Genomic DNA, 26,230 nt, shown 5'->3' on the forward strand with positions numbered 1-26,230 from the left:
AGACTCACACCATGGAACTGAAAGGTAGCAAACTTTAATGAACTTTAAACTACACGAGTTTGCTTATTTGTTTGTTTGTTTTTCTTCTTTTGCTGGTTTTTTTTCTGTTTTTCTTGTACGAGTGTTTTTTTTTTCGTGCCGCCACACTTTTGTTTGTTTCTTCTTGTGTTTTTGTTTCCTGTTTTTCTTGATTCTTGGTTTCTTGTTTATTGGCGTTGCTCTTGATAATTTTGTAAATTTTCTTTTCTTTTTTGGTATTCTTTCTTGTAATCTTGATTTTTTGTTCTTATTTCTTGCATTTTTGCTCTTTTTTCATTTTTTGTCTTATTAATTATTTTTCTTGTTTCTTGGGCTTGCCTTATTTAAATTGATACGAAATGCAAACATATTAGGCCTTAACTGAACCTAGTAGTTGCCTTATTTAACTTGATACGAAATGCAAACATATTAGGCCTTAACTGAACCTGGTAGTTGCCTTATTTAACTTGATACGAAATGCAATCATATTAGGTCTTTACTGAACCTAGAAGTTGCCTTATTTAAATTGATAAGAAATGCAAACATATTAGGTCTTTGCTAAACCTAGTAATTGTCTTATTTAAATTGATGCGAAATGCAAACATTCTAGGTCTTTACTGAACCTAGTAGTTGCCTTATTTAAATTGATACGAAATGCAAACATATTAGGCCTTTACTGAACCTAGAAGTTGCCTTATTTAACTTGATACAAAATGCAAACATATTAGGCCTTAACTGAACCTAGTAGTTGCCTTATTTAACTTGATGCGAAATGCAAACATATTAGGCCTTAACTGAACCTAGTAGTTGCCTTATTTAACTTGATACGAAATGCAATCATATTAGGTCTTTACTGAACCTAGAAGTTGCCTTATTTAAATTGATAAGAAATGCAAACATATTAGGTCTTTACTAAACCTAGTAGCTGTCTTATTTAAATTGATAAGAAATGCAAACATTCTAGGTCTTTACTGAACCTAGTAGTTGTCTTATTTAAATTGATAAGAAATGCAACCATTCTAGGCCTTTACTGAACCTAGTAGTTGCCTTATATAAATTGATACGAAATGCAAACATATTAGGCCTTAACTGAACCTAGAAGTTGCCTTCTTTAAATTGATACGAAATGCAAACACATTAGGTCTGTACTGAACCTAGTAGTTGCCTTATTTAACTTGATACGAAATGCAAACATATTAGGTCTTTACTGAACCTAGAAGTTGCCTTATTTAACTTGATAAGAAATGCAAACAGATTAGGTCTTTACTAAACCTAGTAGTTGCCTTATCTAAATTGATAAGAAATGCAAACATATTAGGCCTTTACTGAGCCTAGTAGTTGCCTTATTTAAACTGATACGAAATGCAAAAATATTAGGTCTCTACTGTACCCAGTAGTTGCCTCATTTAAATTGATACCAAATGCAAACATATTAGGTCTTTACTAAACCTAGAAGTTGCCTTGCTTTAAATTGATAAGAAATGCAAACATAGGCCTTCACTGAACCTAGTAGTTGTCTTCTTTGTATTGATAAGAAATGCAAACATAGGCCTTTACTGAACCTAGTAGTTGCCTTCTTTGTATTGATAAGAAATGCAAACATAGGCCTTTACTGAACCTAGTAGTTGCCTTCTTTGTATTGATAAGAAATGCAAACATAGGCCTTTACTGAACCTAGTAGTTGCCTTCTTTGTATTGATAAGAAATGCAAACATAGGCCTTTACTGAACCTAGTAGTTGCCTTCTTTGTATTGATAAGAAATGCAAACATAGGCCTTTACTGAACCTAGTAGTTGCCTTCTTTGTATTGATAAGAAATGCAAACATAGGCCTTTACTGAACCTAGTAGTTGCCTTCTTTGTATCGATATATAAGAAATGCAAACATAGGCCTTTACTGAACCCAGTGGTTACCTTGTTTAAATTGATAAGAAATGCAAACATAGGCCTTTAGTGAACCTAGTAGTTGCCTTCTTTGTATTGCTAAGAAATGCAAACATATTAGGCCTTTACTGAGCCTAGTAGTTGCCTTATTTAAACTGATACGAAATGCAAAAATATTAGGTCTCTACTGTACCCAGTAGTTGCCTCATTTAAATTGATACCAAATGCAAACATATTAGGTCTTTACTAAACCTAGAAGTTGCCTTGCTTTAAATTGATAAGAAATGCAAACATAGGCCTTCACTGAACCTAGTAGTTGTCTTCTTTGTATTGATAAGAAATGCAAACATAGGCCTTTACTGAACCTAGTAGTTGCCTTCTTTGTATTGATAAGAAATGCAAACATAGGCCTTTACTGAACCTAGTAGTTGCCTTCTTTGTATTGATAAGAAATGCAAACATAGGCCTTTACTGAACCTAGTAGTTGCCTTCTTTGTATCGATATATAAGAAATGTAAACATAGGCCTTTACTGAACCTAGTAGTTGCCTTCTTTGTATTGATAAGAAATGCAAACATAGGCCTTTACTGAACCTAGTAGTTGCCTTCTTTGTATTGATAAGAAATGCAAACATAGGCCTTTACTGAACCTAGTAGTTGCCTTCTTTGTATTGATAAGAAATGCAAACATAGGCCTTTACTGAACCTAGTGGTTGCCTTGTTTAAATTGATAAGAAATGCAAACATAGGCCTTTAGTGAACCTAGTAGTTGCCTTCTTTGTATTGATAAGAAATGCAAACATATTAGGCCTTTACTGAGCCTAGTAGTTGCCTTATTTAAACTGATACGAAATGCAAAAATATTAGGTCTCTACTGTACCCAGTAGTTGCCTCATTTAAATTGATACCAAATGCAAACATATTAGGTCTTTACTAAACCTAGAAGTTGCCTTGCTTTAAATTGATAAGAAATGCAAACATAGGCCTTCACTGAACCTAGTAGTTGTCTTCTTTGTATTGATAAGAAATGCAAACATAGGCCTTTACTGAACCTAGTAGTTGCTTTCTTTGTATTGATAAGAAATGCAAACATAGGCCTTTACTGAACCTAGTAGTTGCCTTCTTTGTATTGATAAGAAATGCAAACATAGGCCTTTACTGAACCTAGTAGTTGCCTTCTTTGTATCGATATATAAGAAATGTAAACATAGGCCTTTACTGAACCTAGTAGTTGCCTTCTTTGTATTGATAAGAAATGCAAACATAGGCCTTTACTGAACCTAGTAGTTGCCTTCTTTGTATTGATAAGAAATGCAAACATAGGCCTTTACTGAACCTAGTAGTTGCCTTCTTTGTATTGATAAGAAATGCAAACATAGGCCTTTACTGAACCTAGTGGTTGCCTTGTTTAAATTGATAAGAAATGCAAACATAGGCCTTTAGTGAACCTAGTAGTTGCCTTCTTTGTATTGCTAAGAAATGCAAACATAGGCCTTTAATGAACCTAGTAGTTGCCTTGTTTAAATTGATACGAAATGCAAACATAGGCCTTTACTGAACCTAGTAGTTGCCTTATTTAAATTGATACGAAATGCAAACATATTAGGCCTTTACTGAACCTAGTAGTTGCCTTCTTTAAATTGATATGAGATGCAAACATATTAGGCCTTTGCTGAACCTAGTTGTTGCCTTATTTAAATTGAAAAAAGCTTGGTTAAGAGGCCCCTAGTCAAGAGAATACCTCTACTGGGAAAAGATGGCCTTCTCTAGCTCTTTGACTGTGTTGGCTATTTGTCTTTCCCAAGACAAGTTAGGGCTGCGTCCAATGTCTTGTCCACGAAACACCTGATTGTGTTTTTTCTTCACATATGCACAGAAGTCGTTCTGCAAATAGGAAAATATTTTTCTATTAAACATATAACAACATGAAATAATGAACAAATAAATCAATGAATCAAGCAATCACAAAATGCAACTGTAAATCTATTATCTATCATTATCTTAATCAGTCAGTAAAGTAGCATAGCAGTAGCATCATCACGGGAATCAGTTGCTGTGGAGGGGCAGTAGCATGGCAGTTCAGTGGCCGTGGAGTGGAAGTAGTATGGTAGGTCGGAGGCAGTGGAGTAACAGCTGTTCAATGGAAGTGGAGTGGCAGTAGCAAAACAGTTCAGTGACCATGAAGTGGCAGTTGCGTGGCAGTTCAGAGCCCGTGGGGGAGACTCCCATATGGAGTGGATGGGGATGCTCATCGGAAACTTTGACTTTAACCCCTAAAAGAGACCAATCTGGGTGTGGCCGAAGCTTATGCAGACCCCTAAAAGAGACCAGTTTATAAAACAGACAAATAAAAAGTACAGTGACTTTTAATGATTTATATGAACTGAGTAAATATAAAGAATCAAAATTCTTTCTGTTTTGTTATTTCTTTGCGTGCATCCTTAACGAGACCTTGACGGCTAAAAATAATGACATTTTGCCTGGAACACCCTAAGCAAGACCAAAATCCGAAATTTACACCCCCAAGCGAGATGACAAGCATCCCTGTCCATTCCATATGGAATCCCCCCCCCCCGGGGTTCAGAGGCAGTGGAGTGGCAGTAGAGTGGCAGTAACATGGCAGTCCAGTGGAAGTGGGAATTAGCAGCAGCATGGCAGTTCAGTAGCAGTGGAGTGGTAGTAACATGGCCATTCAGTGGAAGTAGAGCGGCAGTAGTATGGCAGTTTAATGGTAGTGCAGTGGCCATAGCATGGCAGTTCAGTGGAAGTAGAGTTTCTGTGGCATGGCAGTTTAGAGGCATTGGAGAAGCAGTAGCATGGCAGTTCAGGGACGTAGATTGGAAGTAGCATGGCAGTGGTGTGGCAGTAGCGTGGCAGTTCAGTGGAGGTAGAGTGGCAGTAGTAGTGGAGTGGTAGTAGCATGGTAGTTCAATGGCAGTGGAGTGGCAGTAACATGGCAGTTCAGTAGCCATGGAGTAGCAGTAGCATGGCAGTTCAGAGGCAGTGGAGAAGCAGTGGCATCACAGTTCAAAGAAAGTAGAGAGGCAGTAGGATGGCAGTTCAGAGGCAGTAGAGCAGTGGTAGCATGGCAGTTCAATTTCATGGAGTGGCAGTAGCATGCATGGCAGTTTAATGCCATGGAGTGGCAACGGCATGGCAGTTCAATGGCATTAGAGTGGCAGAAGCATGGCAGTTGAGAGGCAGTGGAGCAACAGTGGCATGGCAGTTCAATGGCATTAGCAGAGCAGTAGCATGGCAGTTTAGTGGCAGTAACAAGGTAGCTCAGTGGCATGGCAGTTCAATGGCATTAGAGTGGTAGTGGCATGGCAGTTCAGAGGCAGTGGAGTGGCAGTAACATGGCAGTTCAGAGGCAGGGGAGCAGCGGTGGCATGGCAGTTCAATGGCATTAGCGGAGCAGTAACATGGCAGTTCAGTGGCAGTAACAAGGTAACTCACTGGCATGGCAGTTCAGCGGCATGGAGTGCCAGTGGCATGGCAGTTCAATGGCATTAGAGGGCAGTAGCATGGCAGTTTAGAGGCAGTGGAGTGTCAGTAGCATGGCAGTTCAGTGGCATTAGAGTGGTACTGGCATGGCAGTTCAATGGCAGTGGATTGGTAGTAGCTTGGCTGTTCAATCAGTTGAGAGACAGTAGCATAGCAGTTCAATGCCATTGGAGTGGCAATAGTATGGCAGTTCAGAGGCAGTGAAGTGGCAGTAGTATGGCAGTTCAGAGGGAGTGAAGTGGCAGTAGTATTGCACTTTAGAGGGAGTGAAGTGGCAGTGGCATAGCAGTTCAGAGGTAGTGGAGTGGTAGTAGCATGGCAGTTCAGAGGCAGTGAAGTGGCAGTAGCATGGCAGTTCAGTGGCAGTGGATTGGCAGTAGCATGGCAGTTCAGAGGCAGTGAAGTGGCAGAAGCATGGCAGTTCAGAGGCAGTGAAGTGGCAGTACCATGGCAGTTCAGTGGCGGTGGATTGGCAGTAGCATGGCAGTTCAGAGGCAGTGGATTGGCAGTAGCATGGCAGTTCAGTGGCAGTGGATTGGCAGTAGCATGGCAGTTCAGTGGCAGTGGAGTGGCAGAAGCATGGCAGTTCAGTAGCAGTGGATTGGCAGCAGCATGGCAGTTCAAGGGCAGTGGAGTGGCAGCAGCATGGCAGTTTAGTGGCAGTGAATTGGCAGTAGCATGGCAGTTCAGTGGCAGTGGAGTGGCAGTAGTATGGCAGTTCAGTGGCAGTGAACTGGCAGTAGCATGGCAGTTCAGTGGCAGTGGATTGGTAGCATGGCAGTTCCGTGGCAGTGAACTGGCAGTAGCATGGCAGTTCAGTGGTAGTGGAGTGGCAGAAGCATGGCAGTTCAGTGGCAGTGGAGTGGCAGTTGTATGGCAGTTCAGTGGCAGTGGATTGGTAGCATGGCAGTTCAGTGGCAGTGCACTGGCAGTAGCATGGCAGTTCAGTGGTAGTGGAGTGGCAGAAGCATGGCAGTTCAGTGGCAGTGGAGTGGCAGTTGTATGGCAGTTCAGTGGCAGTGGATTGGTAGCATGGCAGTTCAGTGGCAGTGAACTGGCAGTAGCATGGCAGTTCAGTGGCAGTGGAGTGGCAGCAGCATGGCAGTTCAGTGGCAGTGGAGTGGCAGTAGTATGGCAGTTCAGTGGCAGTGGATTGGTAGCATGGCAGTTCAGTGGCAGTGAACTGGCAGAAGCATGGCAGTTCAGTGGCAGGGGATTGGTAGTGGCATGGCAGTTCAGTGGCAGTGGAGTGGCAGTAGCATGGCAGTTTAGTGGCAGTAGATTGGCAGCAGCATGGCAGTGCAGTGGCAGTGAAGTGGCAGTAGCATGGCAGTTTAGTGGCAGTAGATTGGCAGCAGCATGGCAGTTCAGTGGCAGTGGAGTGGCAGTAACATGGCAGTTTAGTGGCAGGGGAGCGGCAGTAGCATGGTAGTTCAGTGGTAGTAGCATTGCAGTTCAGTTGCAGTGAAAGTAGCAATAGCTGCGGCAGGAACAGTAACAGTAGCAGTATCAAAATGACATTTTCTTTATCGTTTGTTAATGCCAATGAATCATTGAATGAAAACTTTATTAATGTGTCAGTGTATTTAGCTATAGATTAGCTAATTGGTGACACCTAACTAAAGTCAATGGGTAATAACTAGTTTACAAAAATTAATAAATAAACAGTTGAACAGGAAGTTATAAAGAAAAGGCAGTTACTACACTAGCCTTCACAGCAGCTAAACTAGTTAAAAATGAGATATATTGGTAGTAAGGCCCCCTAACCTGCTTGATAATGAGAATGAGGAGTCTAACCTTAACAGGAATAGACAGATGTCAACACAACAATAACAGAAAACTGACCACCTAAATGGACCACTTCGACAATGTCATGCTTTTCTGATATATTTTTGTTCAAACAAAAAATAAGCCTCACCGCTTGATTTATTGCGTTGAATTTCGTAAATATGTGAACTTTCAAAAGAATCTGTTGCAAACGCAAAGAAATATGGGATTCCAAACTTGGCAATTTTTACAAAGCAATGTATGCAAGCGTGCAACCGCTTGTCCCCTGCCATACATTTTCTTTGTAAAAGCTGGCAAGTTTGGAGTTCCACATTCCCAAGTATTTGGAACATATTCTTTTGAAGCTTCAAATATTTACTCAATTTGGGGTGATAAATTGATCTATGGAGGTGTTTTTTTGTGCATACGAAAAATACAAAAACGTGAATGATACTGCGATTACCATTAATGTCATGTCCTTCTGCTATCGTCGTTCAACGTATAAAGGATTGAAGAAGTCAAAGTAATTGGATCGCTGAGAACAAATGCTTAAAATTGGCTAATGGAGTTAAATGCTGAATAAATTCCTAGAGATCATGAAAGGATCTCCCTGTTGCGAATATTCATATCTGAAGGCCCTGTCGAATTTTGCGAAAAACACGTGTGTAAAATCTGCCTGTCGCTCACGAGACTTGCCGTACTAGCATAACACTTTAATTTGCTGGAGATTAAAACTTGAGAGGGACATTGACATCGAAAACTTAGCGAAAATCTTGATGTTTAGAAAAGTAATAAGAAATTCAATGCAGCATCCGCTTTGTCTTTTCACTTTCACTTTCGGAAACTTGGAAGCTGCCTAATTATATGCGATAATTGCCGTTAACCAAAGAATACGTACAATGTGGCTGTGCTCATTTCAGGCAAAAACAACCGGTGTACGAGTAGATGCTAGTTGTAAAGAGTCAAACATACCCAGGTTCCAAGCTGAAGCATGGGATGGCAAAGTTCATCTGCCAATGCTATGCACATCTTCATGGCTTCATCCTGTTCTCCTGGTATTTTTTCGGAGAAGGATGAAGATACGGCAATTATTTCCCCGGCAATTGCGACTAGCATAGAAAGTTTACCCCACGTCATACTTTGCGGAGGACTACATTCCTTTACAAAATGTAGCCAGAGATCTTTCGGATTCTTGCCCGAGCTTCTGAGCATTCCTCTAACATCTAGTCTGCCTTGAAAGCCCTCCATGAGTTGAACGAGATACTCGGCCGCGTTCGACGCCGATGACTGGTCAAAGGGATGCAATCCATTTCTCTTCTTTACATAGAAATTGAGAAGAATGGAAAGGTCTCTTTTTCTTTGAAAAGCAGTCAGTCTAACAACTAGATCTTCTCTCCCAATATCGTGCATACATTCCTCCAGGAAGGTAACGTCGACCCAAGACATCTTCGCAGCTTCCTCTAAGGAACGGAAAAGGCTCAGAACTCCTTCATTTCGTCTTGGAACTAGCTCAGTACAGAGAAATTGAAGTTCTTTACACTGTTCTTTGTCCAGATCGCGAGAAATCTGAATCAAAACAGCTCTGTAAATCTGTCGTAGTCTATCAGTCATTCGAAACTGTAAGTTGGTGATGGTTTGGCGGTCACAAGGGGCTGAACGAAGGCTAGGGAGCCTTTATATACCGCCAAATTCTTAATAACACCAAATTAGGTCATTGACGTGTCTGGTTATCATGGGAACACAATTAGTTATGCGAAGGCATGAACGATCATCAAATTAATTATAAAAATATTTACCATACGAAGTTAAAAAAGTAAGTTATTTGAGGTGTAAAGAACGTTAGCTGTTTTCTTGCAGTTTGATAGGTCAGCGTTCGAGAATACAATAACAAAGACGGACAAAATTATAGAGACTTGCAATTGAGGAATTTCCCCTTCGGTGTTGGCACATGGCCATGGTTGGCACACAAAATAAAACCGAGAACTTGTAATGCAATTGAGAAAAGAAAAAGAAGCTTAATGATTTGTAAAATCCTACAAAGTAACGCAATATACCCCTCTACTGGTTGTAGTTTTGTGACAAATCATTTAGTGACAATTACAATTACGGCAAATTTATTTCTTGAAGCCAGCCCTGCTGCATAATGCCATTTATTGACACCTCCCTTTTCTCTAAAAGAAGGTGTAAAAACATGCTAGTGATACATTAAAGATCATAATAATTGGACAAATTTAGTTACTAGACGTTCACAGAGTTAGTAGAACCTAAGGCTTAAGCTAAGTGTTTCTTCATGAAATCTATCATCCTTCCTAGAGCCAAATCACAGATTTCCTTGGTGTAATTTGGATTGGTGGGGTTGGTAAAAGCGTGGCCCGTATCATACATGAACACTTCATAATTCACTCCACCAGTATCAAGCTTCTGCTTTAAAGATTCAACATCTTTAGGTGAGGAGAACCCAGCAAGGGTATCCTTACTCCCAAAATGACCTTGTAAAGGTATTTTGATCTTTCCCACATCACACAGCTCTGCACTGGGGATGCCATAGAATGGAGCAGCAGCTGAAATCTCTTCAGGGATGAGGGCGGCAGAAGCCAGAGCCAAGGCTCCACCCATACAGAAGCCAGTCACGCCCACCTTCTTGCAACCTAAATGGAAACCAAGAAACATGGACATGAAAAGTGCTATCTGACAACACGTTACTTTTAATGTTCCATAAACACAAAAAGGGAAGTATTGGGTAGTCCCCTTTGCAGCTGTTGTTAGGGTCGTCACACAATGCTTCTCCCTACTAGTGGCAAGAAGCATTGCCTGATGACCCTGACGACAGATGCAAAGGAGACTAGGGATTGGGCTGTTACAATTTAATTCTAAGATTATACAATCTTTGTGTGTGAAAAAGAAAAGGGATTTGAATTTTTTTGCAGAAAGTAAAGGGGTTTGTAACTTAAGATGGTGGAAGGGGGGCTTCCTCACAGGTCCAAATGTGCAAAACAGACACCAGTAGATTTTTTTTATTTTCTAGTATGTAAATAAAGAATTATAGCTGTTTAAAATGGTACATGTGGTTGGTGTCACCAAAACATTTTAAATTTATGTTTATGCTAGCCTTACACAAAATTGAAGTTATGTAGCAGTAAGTAAAACCAAAACTCTTCACACAGAAATATCTAACTGAAAAGCAAGACAAATGCCAGCCCCAATAGGGCGTCATACTCTTATAATAACACCACTAGTACCTTATAAAAAGTAAGGATAAAAGCTGGTATATTTAAAGAAGTCATGTAGTGCACTATACAAGTCAAGAACACATGGAAATCATGTTCAGAAATGATGAAAGAAGGATCTCTAAAGATGAAAACAGGACTTCTTCATCTAGAGTCCAGTGTCTTAACTACAATTTTAAAAACAACAACATTTATTATATTATTTGTAGGAGGCATGGTGGCTTTAGGGTTATTTTGCTGGACTTGAAATTTAGCCATACAGGTAGAGCCCTGGCTGAAGATGGCAAGTTGTGCTCTTAAGTATTAGGCACTAGTCTCACAGAACTTCTCTCCACCTAGGTGGGTAAATAGTTACTGGCAAATTTTCACGGGCTCTGTTGGCCTATGTGAGAGTCAAATGAAGAGGTGCACAAGAGAGTTAAAATGGAAACTATCAGTGGAAAAGTAAGGAGAAGGAGGTGGACATGGATTGGACACATGCTGTGAATAGATAACAGTTCCCTCCCATGAGTTGCACTTACGTGGGTACTGGAAGGAAAATACAAGAGAGGAAGACCCAGAGAAACATGGCATAGGATAGCAGAGATTTAAGAGCAAATCGTGATGGGTTGTTGTTCTTGGGTAGAGGTAGGGCTGGTGGTGACTGACAGAGTGTCTTGGATAAGTAAAATTTCTGACCCCACTCTCCATATGGAGAAGTGGAACTGACGATGACTGGTTAGTTTAGACAACTCTGATATTTGGTTGAAAATTTAGGAAGTGAGGCAGGAAGTTTAACCCTCTTAAAATAAGGTTCCAACTTTTATAATTGGCAGTCAATATGATACGATAAGAGTGTGTATAAATACTATAATTAACACAAATCCAAAATGTTTTGATCCTTGATGCTTTGACAAGTAAGTTGAACTCTTGTACTTGCACCAGTTGCTTTTCTCTCATGTTTGAATAAACACTTTTGATTGGGTTTATATTGCTATGCTACTGGTGAAAAGCCTTTTCAAATTGGCCATTAAATGCCTTTTCCTTTTAAGTACATAAACTTTGTAAAACCCTTTAAATCTGTGCCCTGTTTTAGACTATGAAAAACTAAACTGACTCAGTTTTCAATGTAGGAAAAACCTTTGTGGGATGATGTATCATGCACAGTTCTATCTATTAATCTCCTTTCATAACAGTCATAATATAGATATCTACCATTGTTATATAGCTGGCGTTTTTGTTGCTACAGTGTGCCCATTCATTGGCTAGTTCATGGTCACATGACATCTAACAATGAAACTGTTCCCACCAAATGCCATGGGCGGGCAACATTGCAAAAACTATGACATCAAACGGGAAACAGTTCACTCTTACCCGCAAAATTTGCCAATAAAGTGATTATTTGTTTTCCACCTGTTTGACCCATTTGTTTTACTATATAACAAATCACTTAATGACTGATCCCTTGGGGAACAGTGAATTTGTTTCCCTCGAATCTCAATGTTTCCCTTGCCTTCACCTCAGGAAACATTGAGATTCTCGGGAAACAAAATTCACTGTTCCCCTCGGGAGCAGTCAATAAGTGCTAATTATGCCAAAGGCCCAAGCCATGGATACACCGTTGATAAGGGAGTAACCCCTCTTCCCAGTCCACCCCAAATATTGGACCAACCTTTTTCCTTCAAATATTTCGCCGCACCAGCTATGTCTTGCACCGCCCCTGGCCAGTCCAAATCAGACATGTAATGCCCCGCTGTTTCATGATCTGTTGCTACCTTTCCGCGGTACAGATCAGGCACCAGAGTTACCAAGTTGCCTCTCTCGGAAATGTCTGCAGCCTCCTGTACAATGATATCGTTCATTCCCCACCATTCCTGCACCACAACAAGACCCAGGGTTGATTTACTTGGGTCTCCAGTGAACACTCCCGGACAGGCTCCTTGTTTATTCTCAGAAGGAAAGCGAACTTTCTCCTTCGTACTCATGACGAAGCTAAATTGTAGCTATCAAATATCTACACGACTGAAAAAGAAACCTACAGCGAGTGAGAAAGGCGCTTGTGGCTTGGGCTCTAGCGTCCACTCCTCCCTCATTTTCCAAATATTCTCCAAATCATATATTTGTTCTCCTTACAATCATTATAGACATTTTTCAAAACCTCAGATGTTATTCGGTTTCGACAGTCTCTCAAATAACGTTTCCAGCACAATTATGTAAATTGATCCCTTAGGTGACAAATGGAAATATGAGTAAATGAAGGATTCGAGAGATACTAAATCAACCTGAAAGAGATCTTTCTCAAGCTTAAGTACCCTGAGAGACTCATTAACTGTACAATCACCAGATTCATTGAGTCGCAAGACCGAGAACAGACACTTAATATTCAAGTTAATAAGCCCGTTCGGATTATTCTTCCCTTTAAAGATCAGCGATCAGCCGACTTAGTACGACTCAGCTCTCCGATCTTGCGAAGAAAATTAACAGTGACTTGCGCCCAGTGTTTAAGAGCAAGAAAGTTGCTGAAGAAATCAAAGTGACGGAACCCAAACCACCTCTTGTTAACGAACAATGCGTTGTTTATGAATACAAATGTGATCTGTGCGACGCAGATTATGTGGGCTATACATGCCGACGCCTATTTCAGCGCATTAATGAGCATAAGCATTCTGTCATTGGTAAACACCTGCGGGACGTACACAGTCTGAGGAACAAAGATCTCCGTGACCAATTCACAATCCTCAAGAAATGCCGTCGGAAACTGGATTGTTTAATTTATGAAATGCTCTTCATTAAAAACAAAAAACCAACACTTAACACTTAATCTGACTCCATTAAAGCAAAACTTTTTATTTGACAGTTCAAGCGCACCACGCTTGGTATTTCTATTTTTATTCATCGATTATTTTTATCTCTTAATCATATGCACTGAGACCTTCACACGTACATTCACTATATAATGAACTCACATAACGTATCTTATTTGAATTTGAGAATGATGGCATGGAGCCGTCGAAACGTCATTCTTTAATATCGCTGCTTTTTATTCTTAATTGTTTATCGAAAACCTTAGTTATCAGATTTTATTTTGTCACGGAAAATTGAAGTTAAAACCAGTATTTGAAATAAAGCATTTCCTTTTTCAAAGATTGTGGGTATGAAAACGTACCTAATTGTTTTTTTTTGGAAATACTACAATCTTATTCTTGAACATGAATATGAACTCCTGCTGAGAGGTCTCAATAAGGAACACTTGACACAAAAGTGAGACGACGTCATAATGTTTTTTACGTCTTGATTTTCGTGGGTTACTCGACAGTTCATTGTTTCCTTGTCTGTTATCTTTCATTGAGTAAGATAAACAAGCTAATTTAATCGGCCCTTGAATCAGCCAATGAGAAACGAGCATGAGCTGAAACGCTTTTGTGTTTTGCCGGTTGAGTACATACACGCGTCGCCTCGTTTCCATGGAGGGAAAGTGATGGATGACAAAAGGAATGGCCGCAGTAGTAAATCGAAGACCGAATGATGCTCAACAATTGTCCAAGATTTCTCCAAACAGTCCATTTAAACAGGCATTGAAGTGTACAGGGACGTGTGTAAGGGATGTACTCCCGTATAGGAATGAGAAATCCGCCGCGAAATAACAAGGAAAATCGTTGATCACGCTCGTAGCATGTTTGGAACATGGCTGAATTTGGAAACCAACCGACAACTAGCGCGTCAAGAAAACAAAGGACCTTATCGGAAAGCTCGTCAGAGATTTCTTCGGGAGTCGATTTACAGGAAAAGTTACGGAAGGAAAAGTCGTTTCGCAAAGAGACAGACGAAGTTTACCAACGGCTTCAAGACGATTACGACGAGCTGCTCAAGAAGTATGCTCAGGCCGAAAATACTATAGATCAACTGCGAATAGGAGCCAAACTTAACTTGTACAGTGACTTACCACCACCACAACAGAGCTCATCTGTAAACGCAACAGTTCATAAAGAGCCTGGTGTATTTAGATTTCCAAGAAGTAGCCAGGCTGTTTTGAGCGAGGGTGGTTTTCCTAGCGGAGAGGTTCCTCGAGGTGCTGACGCCGCTCCACAAAATGGCAACCAACGAAGTACAACTACTAGTTCTTACGCCGGGTTAAATCCATCGAGTCCAGACGGGAGAGGAGCAAGATTAAGGGCAGCTTTGTCTTCGAAAGTGCAATACTTTCAGGAGGACGTAGATGCACTGCAAGACCACGTTATGGAGGGGCAATGGGGAGAACCCGAACTACAAGAGTTGAGAGATATGTGCGAGCAGTTGAAAGCTCAAAACGGGAATTTAAAACAAGAATTAGCACAGATTAGGCGACTGGAAACTGGACGAGATCCTGAGTCGTTTGAAAATGACAGGTAAGTCAGATCGTAGGCAATCTACAGAAAATTTGAACGTTTTTCTTTCGTTCAAGGTCAAAAGATGTTGATGACGATATTATATCCGGAAATTGTGTTTGTGTATTTTTCGTCAACACAAAGATATTTTACGTAAACAAATCCCTTGAGAAACACGGTCATTTTCTAAGTAGTAAGTTTAAGGTCTTATATTGAGATCTAAATCGCGATCTTTCTGACATTGAACGAACTAATTTTTTTGACGGTTTAGACAGGTGTAAACAAAAGACGTGTTAATTATTCTAATAATTGCTGCCAGACTTTGGTAAAATAAAAATTTATGCTTTCATGTAAAGAGTCTACAGTTGCAGTTTGGGTTTTGTCCAGAGTTAAACTGCTTAATGATTAATCACAATAAAACCTGAATTTTTCGGGCGATCAGTCCTTTCTTAAAACCAAGGAAAATTGTTAAACAGCTGGTAAAATTTTTAACGATTTACAAAAGCAAGGGAACTGAAACCCATTTAAAAAAAATAATTCTAACACCTTTGGTATGCCTTATGAAAACAAGAAAAGCATTGTTGTTTGGTTAAGCTGTAGACCAACAATAAACTTTTCTAATTCCTTACTACAGAGTTAGTTAGGTGCTATTATTTTGTGTCCTTGTGGTATTCTTTATTAAAATATAAACCTGCTCCTAGAAAATTGCTTCGAAACCGTTGTAAATATTTTATTATCAGTTTTCTTAGGGAGTTTTTTTTTCATGAGTAGTTTTCACCACGGATTTTCTCAGGAGGTTCTTAACAATGCAATGTAAATTGAAAATTCCATGTACTAAAGTTGCAATTATTATTTTACTAAATTCTTCAGTTACATTCTAAAAGGAACGTTAACATGTAAGTGAAATAGGTAACGCCCTTGACCTTCATCTTAATTGTGACACCAGGCAGTGTAGTTTCACTTATGTACCAATTTTTTTGCTGCGTTTCTCTTACTATCTATTCCCTGTTTGTCCTTTGAAATGCTATTCATACTATTTTAATTTGGACAGTCAAACAAGAATGATGATTAGTCTGCAAGCAGGTGTTTTGAAATGGCTTGTTTATTTTGGTCCCAGAAAAGAAGTGAAAATAGTGTTTTTGTCATAAATTAATTGCCTTCCTGTGCTTGAAGTTTTCTATACTATACATGTTTTTCCTGCCTGTCTTTTGTAACAATTTAAAACATGATTAAATAGGACTTGAATGCAAAGCATGGTCTCCATGTTGTTGTTAATATGTGCAAATCAGTCGCAAACATTGCCAACCTAATTTCTTTCAGTTTTACAACATCCAGATGCAGGGTTAACACAAAGTGTTGATGTAGGTGGCTCGATAACAATTGCCAATGGTTTCATTAATGTTTTCAGCAGGAGGGTAATTGGTCTTCACAGGCAGGCAAAACTTTTTGAAATGAAATTCTTCATAAGAAAAACTTTCCTCTAGATGGTCAAACCAGGTGGGCAATTAAATCGTCCTCATGTGCCCAGCGCTGTATGAAGCTACTGCAATTGCTAGTCTAGGTGGCTTATTTTACCATTTTTTAGCTGCCTGAGGTCACAAAGTAGACAGTGACTGACTGTCTCACATTCAAACTTATGCAAAGTTCATTGTCCCACAATCTGAATGAGGTGGTTTGCTTCTTACCTTTTTCCAGGTTTGAATATTAGGGTGATTTTTTTAAAAGAGGGCCTCCCAGGGGTTTTGGGCAACAAGAGAACATGATCGTTTTATTTCAAGGGAACAAAGTGTATTTTTGGGATGAATTTGAGAGAACAAGGGGTATCTCTACTACTAAAGGGAAGCTTGGCAATTAATTTCCTAGGGATCAAGGGAGCATGTTACCTCCCTTGGGAAGCCTTCAAAAAAAATAACTATGGTCACATTCCTATCGAATGGGTGAGGTCGGCTGGATGGAAAAATATTTTGCTCAAGGTCAGGACCCACAGACCTTGTTTTGCTTGGTCCATAAGTCCTGACCTTGAGCCAAATATTTCCAGTCTGGCCCTTCCACCCAGTTAATAAGTAGAGAGACACCTTTAGTTGAAAGTAAAAATCCAAAGGTAAAAATTTCAGGGTAGTCCCTTCAGGGAGCTTACAAAGCATCTCTATCTATTTTAAAAATAGGTCTCCTATTGATAGCAGAGATGCTTTGTAAGCTCCCTGGAACCATGAATTGTTTACAAACTGAAGTGCACGTGCTTGTTGTGACTTGGTGTGACGTTGCAAAATTAATAATGTGCACAGTAAGGACAGGCAGTAACAATGGGCCTGAAGGTCCTAAGGAATAATATCTAGAGTAATGCTAAAGAAATAGAGAATGACCGTAAAGAAATTGCATGCACATATTTTTTTCTAACCTTTTTTAACATGGTGCTGCTGCTTCTAAGCTGAGATGTTAAGAGCTGGATATGAGCTGGAGGCCACAGGAAGGAATAGACTGAAGACTGACTTGTTGTTGACTTTTGATAAAGTTGTGATTTCTTCTTTTGTGAGAAGTGTCTAGACATACATGTAGTTTCTTTCTGTGCTTTCAGAGTAAGATGGCAACTGAAGTGTTTTCTGAAAACAAAATTTTGCAACAAAAAAATTGTTTCAGGGCCATACATGTTTTTCTGGCCCTATCACTTTGACACATATGGCCCTCATACAGGACCTTTTTCCTTGTGGTTTTTCAAAGAAAAAACAAAAAACACACACACACCAGGCCCTAGAGATCATATGATAAAGTTGATCAATTAAAGCACATTTTAGAGCAGTTTCAATCTCCAGTTGTGTTTTCTCTATTTCTCATGCTGACATTACAGGGTATATGTTTTGTATTGAACAAATTTTGGTTCTCAGTTTCCTCCAGATCCTGAAGCCTCTCCTGCAGATGTGTCTTTTACAGGTGATTTCTCTGTATTGCATTGCGGATCCTTACTGCACAGAATATCGTGCACAATTTCTTTGCATGTGCACATAAACAAAATGGTTGTTTTTTTTTTCTAAACGGTTTAGCTTGTGAGAGAGACAAATTATTATTATTTTTTTTTTTGGAAACAAGTACCGGGACCTATTGAGTTTCTCATTTAGTTTGAATGCAGCGATCACCTTCTATATGTTATCTTCTATATCATCTGTATGTTATTTGCCGGCTGGAAGGTCCATATAGTGAAAATATGTCACTGAGGTCTTAGTTTTTCACTATACAGACCAACCCTAAACCGGTAAATAACATGTTTTTTTTTTTCATGTAGTAAATTGATTTTAATTACAAATGGGTTTATCTATGTAACTTTGTCATTGAATCGGCTTGCGCACCATCTGCTAACAATTTGTCATCGCAACGAGCGAGTAACCCGGATTCTAGACAAAGAAAGATGTATTAAAGAACAGATTTATTCCGGACCGCTGAGAAGCTGGAGAAAAAATAAAGAGATACATTTCTATTGCAGAGTAAAAAATTATCACTAAAAATGAGAGCACAGCTAACACTCGTAAATAATATAATATATGGCCTCAAGAAAGCTGCGTACTTGGAACATACTGAATCCCTGTTGACTAAATATGGACGCCTCTATCATGAAACGTACATCAAATTTCTCCTACATTTCTGTCGTCATTTCCTTGTATGCTTTACAATGGAACAAACATGGCCAAACCTTTTTATGTCAAACAGACACCTCCTTAATATGGACACTCAGCTCTATACTTTTTTCTGCATTGGCTTGATGACATTTCTTCCATTAACCCATTGACGTCTGTGCTGGCCATAACCGGCTGTGACGAACGTTGGCCTTTGTTCCACTTCTGAGGTCATCACCTTTCACCAAGACTGGCATCACTTATACTCAAGTTCTGCAGGAGGAAAAGATCTTTCTATTGATAGCCAGATCAGAGTGATTGGGTCAATTTAGCATGAAATATGCATGGAAGTCTTTGAAAATTTGAGTGAACTCAACTCTCAACCACACTTAATTACTTTGTGCAAAGAATTTCCCGTCTCAACGATGCTTTCTCAGCAAATCTTACACTGGAAGTAAGCCCAGTAGAAGGTCTGAACAACTGCAGCAAAAAGATAAGAAGGGGAGAAAAAGGAAAGGTGAAAAAAAAAAAAAAAAATAATAATAATAATAGTGAAACGCCTAAAAGCGCATGTCGCAAACTCAAAATTTTGATTTGTGCCCATGCCCGAGCAAAAATGTCCTAAAACGTGGTGTTAGATGAAAGAAAGGCATGCTTTTATGTTGGAAATGCATTTTTGAGTAGATTGGAGCTGCTTCTGCTCATATCCAGACTGAAATTGCCTAAAAGTGTCCCAAAACAAGATATTTTTGACAAAAAGCTCTAGAAGTCAATGGGTTAATTTGTGCACTTGCTCACGTAGTTGATTTTCTTATTTGAGCAATCAATTTTAGCCCCATTGTGTAACCCCTAAAAAGTAAGTAATTCACCTCATCAAATGCCATAAGGTGCTCTATTATTGTCTCTGTTAAAACATCGCAGTAATGCGACTAATGCAACAATTTGCATCAATGTCAACACTCCTCGAAAACGTATAGTTATGAGGCAAATACCGGATACAGTTACTTCTAATTACTCAAAAAGATACTTGGTTTAAAATGCTGGGTTTGTAGAAGCTCTAACGTTAAACTTTTAACTGGACTTGTCTTTTGAGCGCATTTTATTATTGTAAGCTTATAACGGCAGTATTTAAGACACTCCATCATAATACTGCCTTGTTTGAAATCATTTTTTCTGTCATTCATTAAATCGACTTGCCAGCTTCCTTTTATAGTATTAAGTTGCCGCTCGCAAATATGAATTGAAAAGAATTGAGAAAGCGAGGCATAAATCCCAGTAGTTCAACCCATGAGAAGTAAAAAAGTTTCTTGTTTAGAAACATGCTTGAATAAGCAGAAGAGCGAACTCATAAAAAACCGGACAGTTATATATGCAAATTTAGAAGCGTTCTGCCGATACTTCTCAGCAGTCCCGAGTCAGTAGAGCCCTGCATGTGTCGTTCAAGGACGTAATATGGTAAAAAGAAACATTGTGAAAGGAGCTTGGTCAGTTGAGAGATACGTGATGGAAAACAGACAAAGAATTTCCTTTCAGCAACGGATGTATGTTTACGAAACAGATGGTGACCCCATAACGGCATGCTTCAAGTTATACAACAATGCGCATTACAGACAATTTCTTTTAATATCTTTTTCGTTTGTTCACTGTTAACACGGAGGTGTATCTGGTTTACTCACAATGAAATTGTAAACCCTTTCTGCATCTAGCCCAAAGTCGTGTCTGATACCACAATTCGATCCACTTGCGGACTTAACAAATAAAAACTCCCGATGGTAGCTAAAATATTCGGGAATATTGTCTGCAGTCAAGAGCTATACTCGGGGTTACGATATATGGTGGTTCCTCAGTGGAACAATTCATTATGGATGGGGAAAGAACCACATACATCATGAACATGGATCGTTAGTTTCAACGTCCAAGTTTTTTTTCTTTAATTCGTAACCGTGTTTTTGGCCATGCAAAATCATGGCCAACCTCAGTAACAAATAAGGCTTGTTTTTATCTTCGAATTCGTGTTATCAAAATATTCGCAGTTTCTTCCATTATTCAAGTATATTGAGCGATCTGGTTCTGGTTTGTTCTGTTCTTTGGATTGAAAATTTGTTTTCCATGTGAATTTATTTAGCAAATTAAAAATTCCGTTATCAGGAATAATAATATTTCCATATGCATGTGGATTTTTCTTCAATCATTAGATTTTTACAAGGAACCGTGTTGAAAACCATTAACATTTTAACGTCCATCTCATTTGTTTTTTGTTTGATAGAAAGCTTTTGAAAAATTGATCAGGAAAAAGCAAGAAGTTACAAGTAATGGTGCTTTGTTGTCATCCATCGAAGAATCTTTGAGAGAAAACATCGAATTGCTTGGAAATGGAGTTGATATCTAGTTCAGAAATTGGCACTACACTATGCGACAGGTTCATTAAGATTCATGTGATTCTGATTTATTAAGGACCCATTAAGTTTCGTTAACGTTAATACAACTAGGCTGTTCAGCCTAGTTTCTACCCCCTCTCTTGGACTGCCGCCTTGCCGTGGTGGAGGGGCTTGTGTGTTTCTATGATCCTGAGAGCTTAGCCGGTGGAGGCGTCGCCTCTGGCAGGTACAACCAAACCGGAAAGATCAACGGGAAGACACCAGACCAAAGTGCAATCACTAAGTCCATACCCAGTTGTATGACAAGAGCTTATACCCTTGTGTTCGTCACAATGGATATCAGTGGACTTTTATATTAATGTATCATAACATGTATTGAAATAGATTGTGTTATATTGCTATATTGTACTGTACTGTAGTGTATATACTGTATTGTACTGCAGTACATATTGCACTATACTGTATCATATTGCTGTATAATTGCCACTTGCCTGAAAGATTTTCTTCTAGAAAATGTAAAAAGGAAAACATAGAAATGTAACAAACTGAAACAAGGTTCATTTAATCATTATTTTTGTCATCCGTACTAAAGGCCACACCGTTCAAGTTGGAGCGATGGGAAGAGCGAGTACGTAGATGAACTCTCCTTTCCTGGGTTCTCGTTAAAGGTCCCTTTCGAAGATAGACTCCTGTGTCCTGAACAAGATACGATATCAATTTCGATGCGAGGTGTTAATAAATGTCTTATTCTTAACGCACTTGTCTCGATCATCATGAAACAATGGCCGAACATTTTGTTTGAAAGCTAAAGTCAAACGTCACTGATCACTTTAGTAACAAAATATATACCACGCAAAAATTGCCATTTCTTCCCCCCTTTTTTGTTTGTCCCACACCTTCATTTAGATCAAAGGTGAAAATATGGTAGCCCTTTTATGGACTTGATAATTAACCTGCTAAAGAAACTGTACATTTAATTTTGAATCTCGGCTTACATAGCAGCTGTAACCATTGAAACTGTCAGTAGGCTGGTAAGAGCACTTGGTTGAAAGGCTTGCTCTCATGCCGAAGACGGAGTTGATCTTCATAAAAATTTATTCCATCTTCCCCTCTTTTGAACTCTTCTGCTACGTTTACGTTTTGTCTTTGCTGTTAGTTACCAACTTAAAAAGCTAGTTTTAACGTTTCCTTACCTCTAGAGATTTCCAATAACGCAAAAAAATAACTACTTAATGTAACCAAATGCTATAATTCTGAGTTTTTATCATGCATGGTGTATGATGACATGCTTCTAAAGGTTCACCATATCGATAACTTTCAGCGTTGGGAATTTCATAAACGATTTCTTTTTAACGACAAGAATTCGAGAAGAAGTTTCTTCATACAAGCCAAATAAAAATTATAAGTGACCATGTTTCCTTAATTCTTCTAAAACGTCCCTAGAAGGCCTGTTGGATCCGACAGTGGCAGGTACATATAATATAATACTTCATATAATACTTCAGATTCATTCAGCGCAAAACTGCTTCAGTAACGGATGAACTGCAACCTCTCTGAAGAAGCCTCTCTTTATTTTTTTCTTGCTTCTTGTTTTTGTCGTTTCTGTTTTTTCTTCGGTTTATGGTTTTTCTAATGTTTTTTTTCTTTGTTTTCTTTTGATTGTTTGCTTGTTTTTTCCATTTTTATTTTTCTTGCTTTTTTCGTGTTTGATTTTTCTCGATTTTTTCTTGCTTTTCTTGTTTTCTGTTTTTTTTTTCTTTTTTTGTTTTCCTTTTTTTCCCCTTTTTTCTCGTTTTCTGGTTTTTCTTTTACGTTTACGTTTTTTGGTTGTTGCTCTTCTTGCTTTCCCTTTTTTAATGTGCTCTTTTCATTTCTATCACTTACTTTCTATCACTGACAGAAATTTAGAAAAAGGCCCATTAAAAAATGATCAGCCAAGAGGCCCCTCTTCTATCCAGTGTAGAAATACATCTACTGGAAAAAGATGGCCTTCTCTAACTCTTTGACCGCGTTGGCTATTTGCGTTTTGAGTGACAGGTTAGGGCTGGGTCCAGTGTTGTGTCCATGAAACACCAGATTGTGTTGCTTCTTCATGTACCTAGAGGAGTCGAAGATTTTTTTCATTATCATTATCATATCGAAGATTTTTTTCATTATCATAAATATATAACAGCATGAAATATTACATTAATGATTAAATGAATGGATGGATGAATGAAAGGACAAATGAATAAATGAATGAATGAATGAATGAACGGACGGACGAACGAATGAATGAGACAATCAACCTATGCAAAGGTAAATCTATTATTTATAAATTTCAGTCAGTAAAATTGTAAAAGGGCAACACTCACTCAATGTGACTACTGTCCAGGCAATTAGTAACCAACCACTGTATAAATGATGAAATCCATGCAGCAACTGCTGCCAAATTAGGTGTTAGTGGAAGCTGCAGCGGTGGCAGTGTCACTAGCAATAGCAGTGAGAGTGGTAGTTATTGTGGTGGTGGTAATAGTCGTATCACTGGCAGAGGGTGACAGAGGTGGTAACCATTGCAGTATCACTGTGAGTGTTAATGGTGGTGGTAGTGGTAGTGGTAGTAGCACTGTAAGTAGCAATGGCAGTAGTCGTGGAAGTGGTGGAGTTAGACCTAATAGTGGTAGTGTCCGAAGCAGTAGCAGAAACAGTGGGAGTGTGTCATAGTGGTTTAGTGTCAGTGGCAGAGACAGTAGCCATAGCAGTAGCATTGGGAGTGTCAATGGTGGTGATAGTGATGGTGTTAATGCAAGTAGGAGTGGCAGCAGCAGTGGTGGTGGTGGTGGTGCTAGTGTTGGAGGCAGTGGTAGAAGCAGTGGATTGTTGGTCTTAGTGGTTGTCAGCTTCAGAAGCAGTAACCACAGCAGTAGCAGTGGGAGAGTTAGTGGTGGTTGTAGTGATGGTGTCAGTGTCAGTGACAGTAGCAGTGGAAGTCTTATTGGTCGTGGCAGTGGTAGTGTCAATGGCAGTGGCAGTGGTGGGGTTAGTGGTGATGGTAGCTTCCGTAGTAGTAGCAGTGTGAGTGTTTTGAGAGTTTTCGGGATTTTGGAAAAAAATTACGGGTACGCGTACGAACACTCCCAAGTCTTCATTTGATCCAAATTTGATCCGAATTTGATGCAGACTTGAGTCAAGTTTCATGGGACGGTTCACCTTGGTACGATCTTGCGACACAGATTTGGCCGCGCTCCCCGCAGGAGGGGCGAAAATGAATGACATCATGGCGAACCCATGTGCCCTATATTTCATGTCCATCCGCCGCGACGTCATTCTTGTTCTCTTTTGTGGCTTCTTTCGTTGTTTTCGACGTTGTGGAGTTTTCTTTGAACTGGTTTTTCACTCTGATTGCATTCGACAAAAAAGGGAATGCAGTCCCACCGCAGACTAGAGTGATATATTTTTTTAGCCGGGCGAAAACAAATTACATCATCGCAAAGCACGTGTATACATGGACTACGAGTAGTCCCTCTATCGCTTAGTCCGTCGTGCGTGACGTGAAAGAAAACCGCGAGAAAAAAATGGGTGGAGAGAGGCACTGTGAGATTTGAATGTCTTGCCCAAGAACACAACATAATGTCTCCGGCCACGGCTCGAACCCGGGCCGCTCGATCCGGAGACGAGCGGACTAACCATGAGGCCATCGCGATTGGTAAGGGACAATAAAAGACTCACACCATGGAACTGAAAGGTAGCAAACTTTAATGAACTTTAAACTACACGAGTTTGCTTATTTGTTTGTTTGTTTTTCTTCTTTTGCTGGTTTTTTTGTTTTTCTTGTACGAGTGTTTTTTTTTCGTGCCGCCACACTTTTGTTTGTTTCTTCTTGTGTTTTTGTTTCCTGTTTTTCTTGATTCTTGGTTTCTTGTTTATTGGCGTTGCTCTTGATAATTTTGTAAATTTTCTTTTCTTTTTTGGTATTCTTTCTTGTAATCTTGATTTTTTGTTCTTATTTCTTGCATTTTTGCTCTTTTTTCATTTTTTGTCTTATTAATTATTTTTCTTGTTTCTTGGGCTTGCCTTATTTAAATTGATACGAAATGCAAACATATTAGGCCTTAACTGAACCTAGTAGTTGCCTTATTTAACTTGATGCGAAATGCAAACATATTAGGCCTTAACTGAACCTAGTAGTTGCCTTATTTAACTTGATACGAAATGCAATCATATTAGGTCTTTACTGAACCTAGTAGTTGCCTTATTTAAATTGATGCGAAATGCAAACATATTAGGTCTTTACTAAACCTAGTAGCTGTCTTATTTAAATTGATAAGAAATGCAAACATTCTAGGTCTTTACTGAACCTAGTAGTTGTCATATTTAAATTGATAAGAAATGCAACCATTCTAGGCCTTTACTGAACCTAGTAGTTGCCTTATTTAAATTGATACGAAATGCAAACATATTAGGCCTTAACTGAACCTAGAAGTTGCCTTCTTTAAATTGATACGAAATGCAAACACATTAGGTCTGTACTGAACCTAGTAGTTGCCTTATTTAACTTGATACGAAATGCAAACATATTAGGTCTTTACTGAACCTAGAAGTTGCCTTATTTAACTTGATAAGAAATGCAAACAGATTAGGTCTTTACTAAACCTAGTAGTTGCCTTATCTAAATTGATAAGAAATGCAAACATATTAGGCCTTTACTGAGCCTAGTAGTTGCCTTATTTAAACTGATACGAAATGCAAAAATATTAGGTCTCTACTGTACCCAGTAGTTGCCTCATTTAAATTGATACCAAATGCAAACATATTAGGTCTTTACTAAACCTAGAAGTTGCCTTGCTTTAAATTGATAAGAAATGCAAACATAGGCCTTCACTGAACCTAGTAGTTGCCTTCTTTGTATTGATAAGAAATGCAAACATAGGCCTTTACTGAACCTAGTAGTTGCCTTCTTTGTATTGATAAGAAATGCAAACATAGGCCTTTTCTGAACCTAGTAGTTGCTTTCTTTGTATCGATATATAAGAAATGCAAACATAGGCCTTTACTGAACCTAGTGGTTGCCTTGTTTAAATTGATAAGAAATGCAAACATAGGCCTTTAGTGAACCTAGTAGTTGCCTTCTTTGTATTGATAAGAAATGCAAACATATTAGGCCTTTACTGAGCCTAGTAGTTGCCTTATTTAAACTGATACGAAATGCAAAAATATTAGGTCTCTACTGTACCCAGTAGTTGCCTCATTTAAATTGATACCAAATGCAAACATATTAGGTCTTTACTAAACCTAGAAGTTGCCTTGCTTTAAATTGATAAGAAATGCAAACATAGGCCTTTACTGAACCTAGTAGTTGCCTTCTTTGTATTGATAAGAAATGCAAACATAGGCCTTTACTGAACCTAGTAGTTGCCTTCTTTGTATTGATAAGAAATGCAAACATAGGCCTTTACTGAACCTAGTAGTTGCCTTCTTTGTATTGATAAGAAATGCAAACATAGGCCTTTACTGAACCTAGTAGTTG

General features: G+C 39.0%; 3 protein-coding genes and 2 pseudogenes across 3 annotated transcripts; 1 reads left to right on the top strand and 4 right to left on the bottom strand.

The window, feature by feature from the left end:
* Window positions 1-3,423: 3,423 nt before the first annotated feature.
* LOC145495985 (uncharacterized) lies at window positions 3,424-9,210 on the bottom strand. Its single transcript, XM_081475591.1, has 2 exons — window positions 8,144-9,210; window positions 3,424-3,784 (listed from the first exon to the last, which is right to left on the bottom strand). The coding sequence occupies exons 1-2, from the start codon at window positions 8,780-8,782 to the stop codon at window positions 3,644-3,646; spliced, it is 780 nt and encodes a 259-aa protein (XP_081331717.1). The 5' UTR covers window positions 8,783-9,210; the 3' UTR covers window positions 3,424-3,643.
* LOC145496004 (uncharacterized) lies at window positions 4,504-5,192 on the bottom strand (annotated as a pseudogene).
* On the bottom strand, window positions 5,520-7,524 carry LOC145498604 (uncharacterized; annotated as a pseudogene).
* A 95-nt stretch (window positions 9,211-9,305) lies between the features above and the next one.
* LOC145495995 (protein usf-like) lies at window positions 9,306-12,442 on the bottom strand. The gene is made up of 2 exons (XM_081475602.1): window positions 12,050-12,442; window positions 9,306-9,819 (listed from the first exon to the last, which is right to left on the bottom strand). The coding sequence occupies exons 1-2, from the start codon at window positions 12,360-12,362 to the stop codon at window positions 9,443-9,445; spliced, it is 690 nt and encodes a 229-aa protein (XP_081331728.1). The 5' UTR covers window positions 12,363-12,442; the 3' UTR covers window positions 9,306-9,442.
* A 1,307-nt stretch (window positions 12,443-13,749) lies between these two features.
* Window positions 13,750-20,698, top strand: LOC145496014 (uncharacterized). The gene is made up of 2 exons (XM_081475624.1): window positions 13,750-14,762; window positions 20,613-20,698. The coding sequence occupies exons 1-2, from the start codon at window positions 14,062-14,064 to the stop codon at window positions 20,629-20,631; spliced, it is 720 nt and encodes a 239-aa protein (XP_081331750.1). The 5' UTR covers window positions 13,750-14,061; the 3' UTR covers window positions 20,632-20,698.
* The last annotated feature ends 5,532 nt before the right edge of the window (window positions 20,699-26,230 follow it).

The sequence above is a fragment of the Orbicella franksi genome, chromosome 1 (genome assembly GCF_964199315.1).
Source record: "Orbicella franksi chromosome 1, jaOrbFran1.1, whole genome shotgun sequence".
In the NCBI taxonomy this organism is placed as follows: domain Eukaryota; kingdom Metazoa; phylum Cnidaria; class Anthozoa; order Scleractinia; family Merulinidae; genus Orbicella; species Orbicella franksi.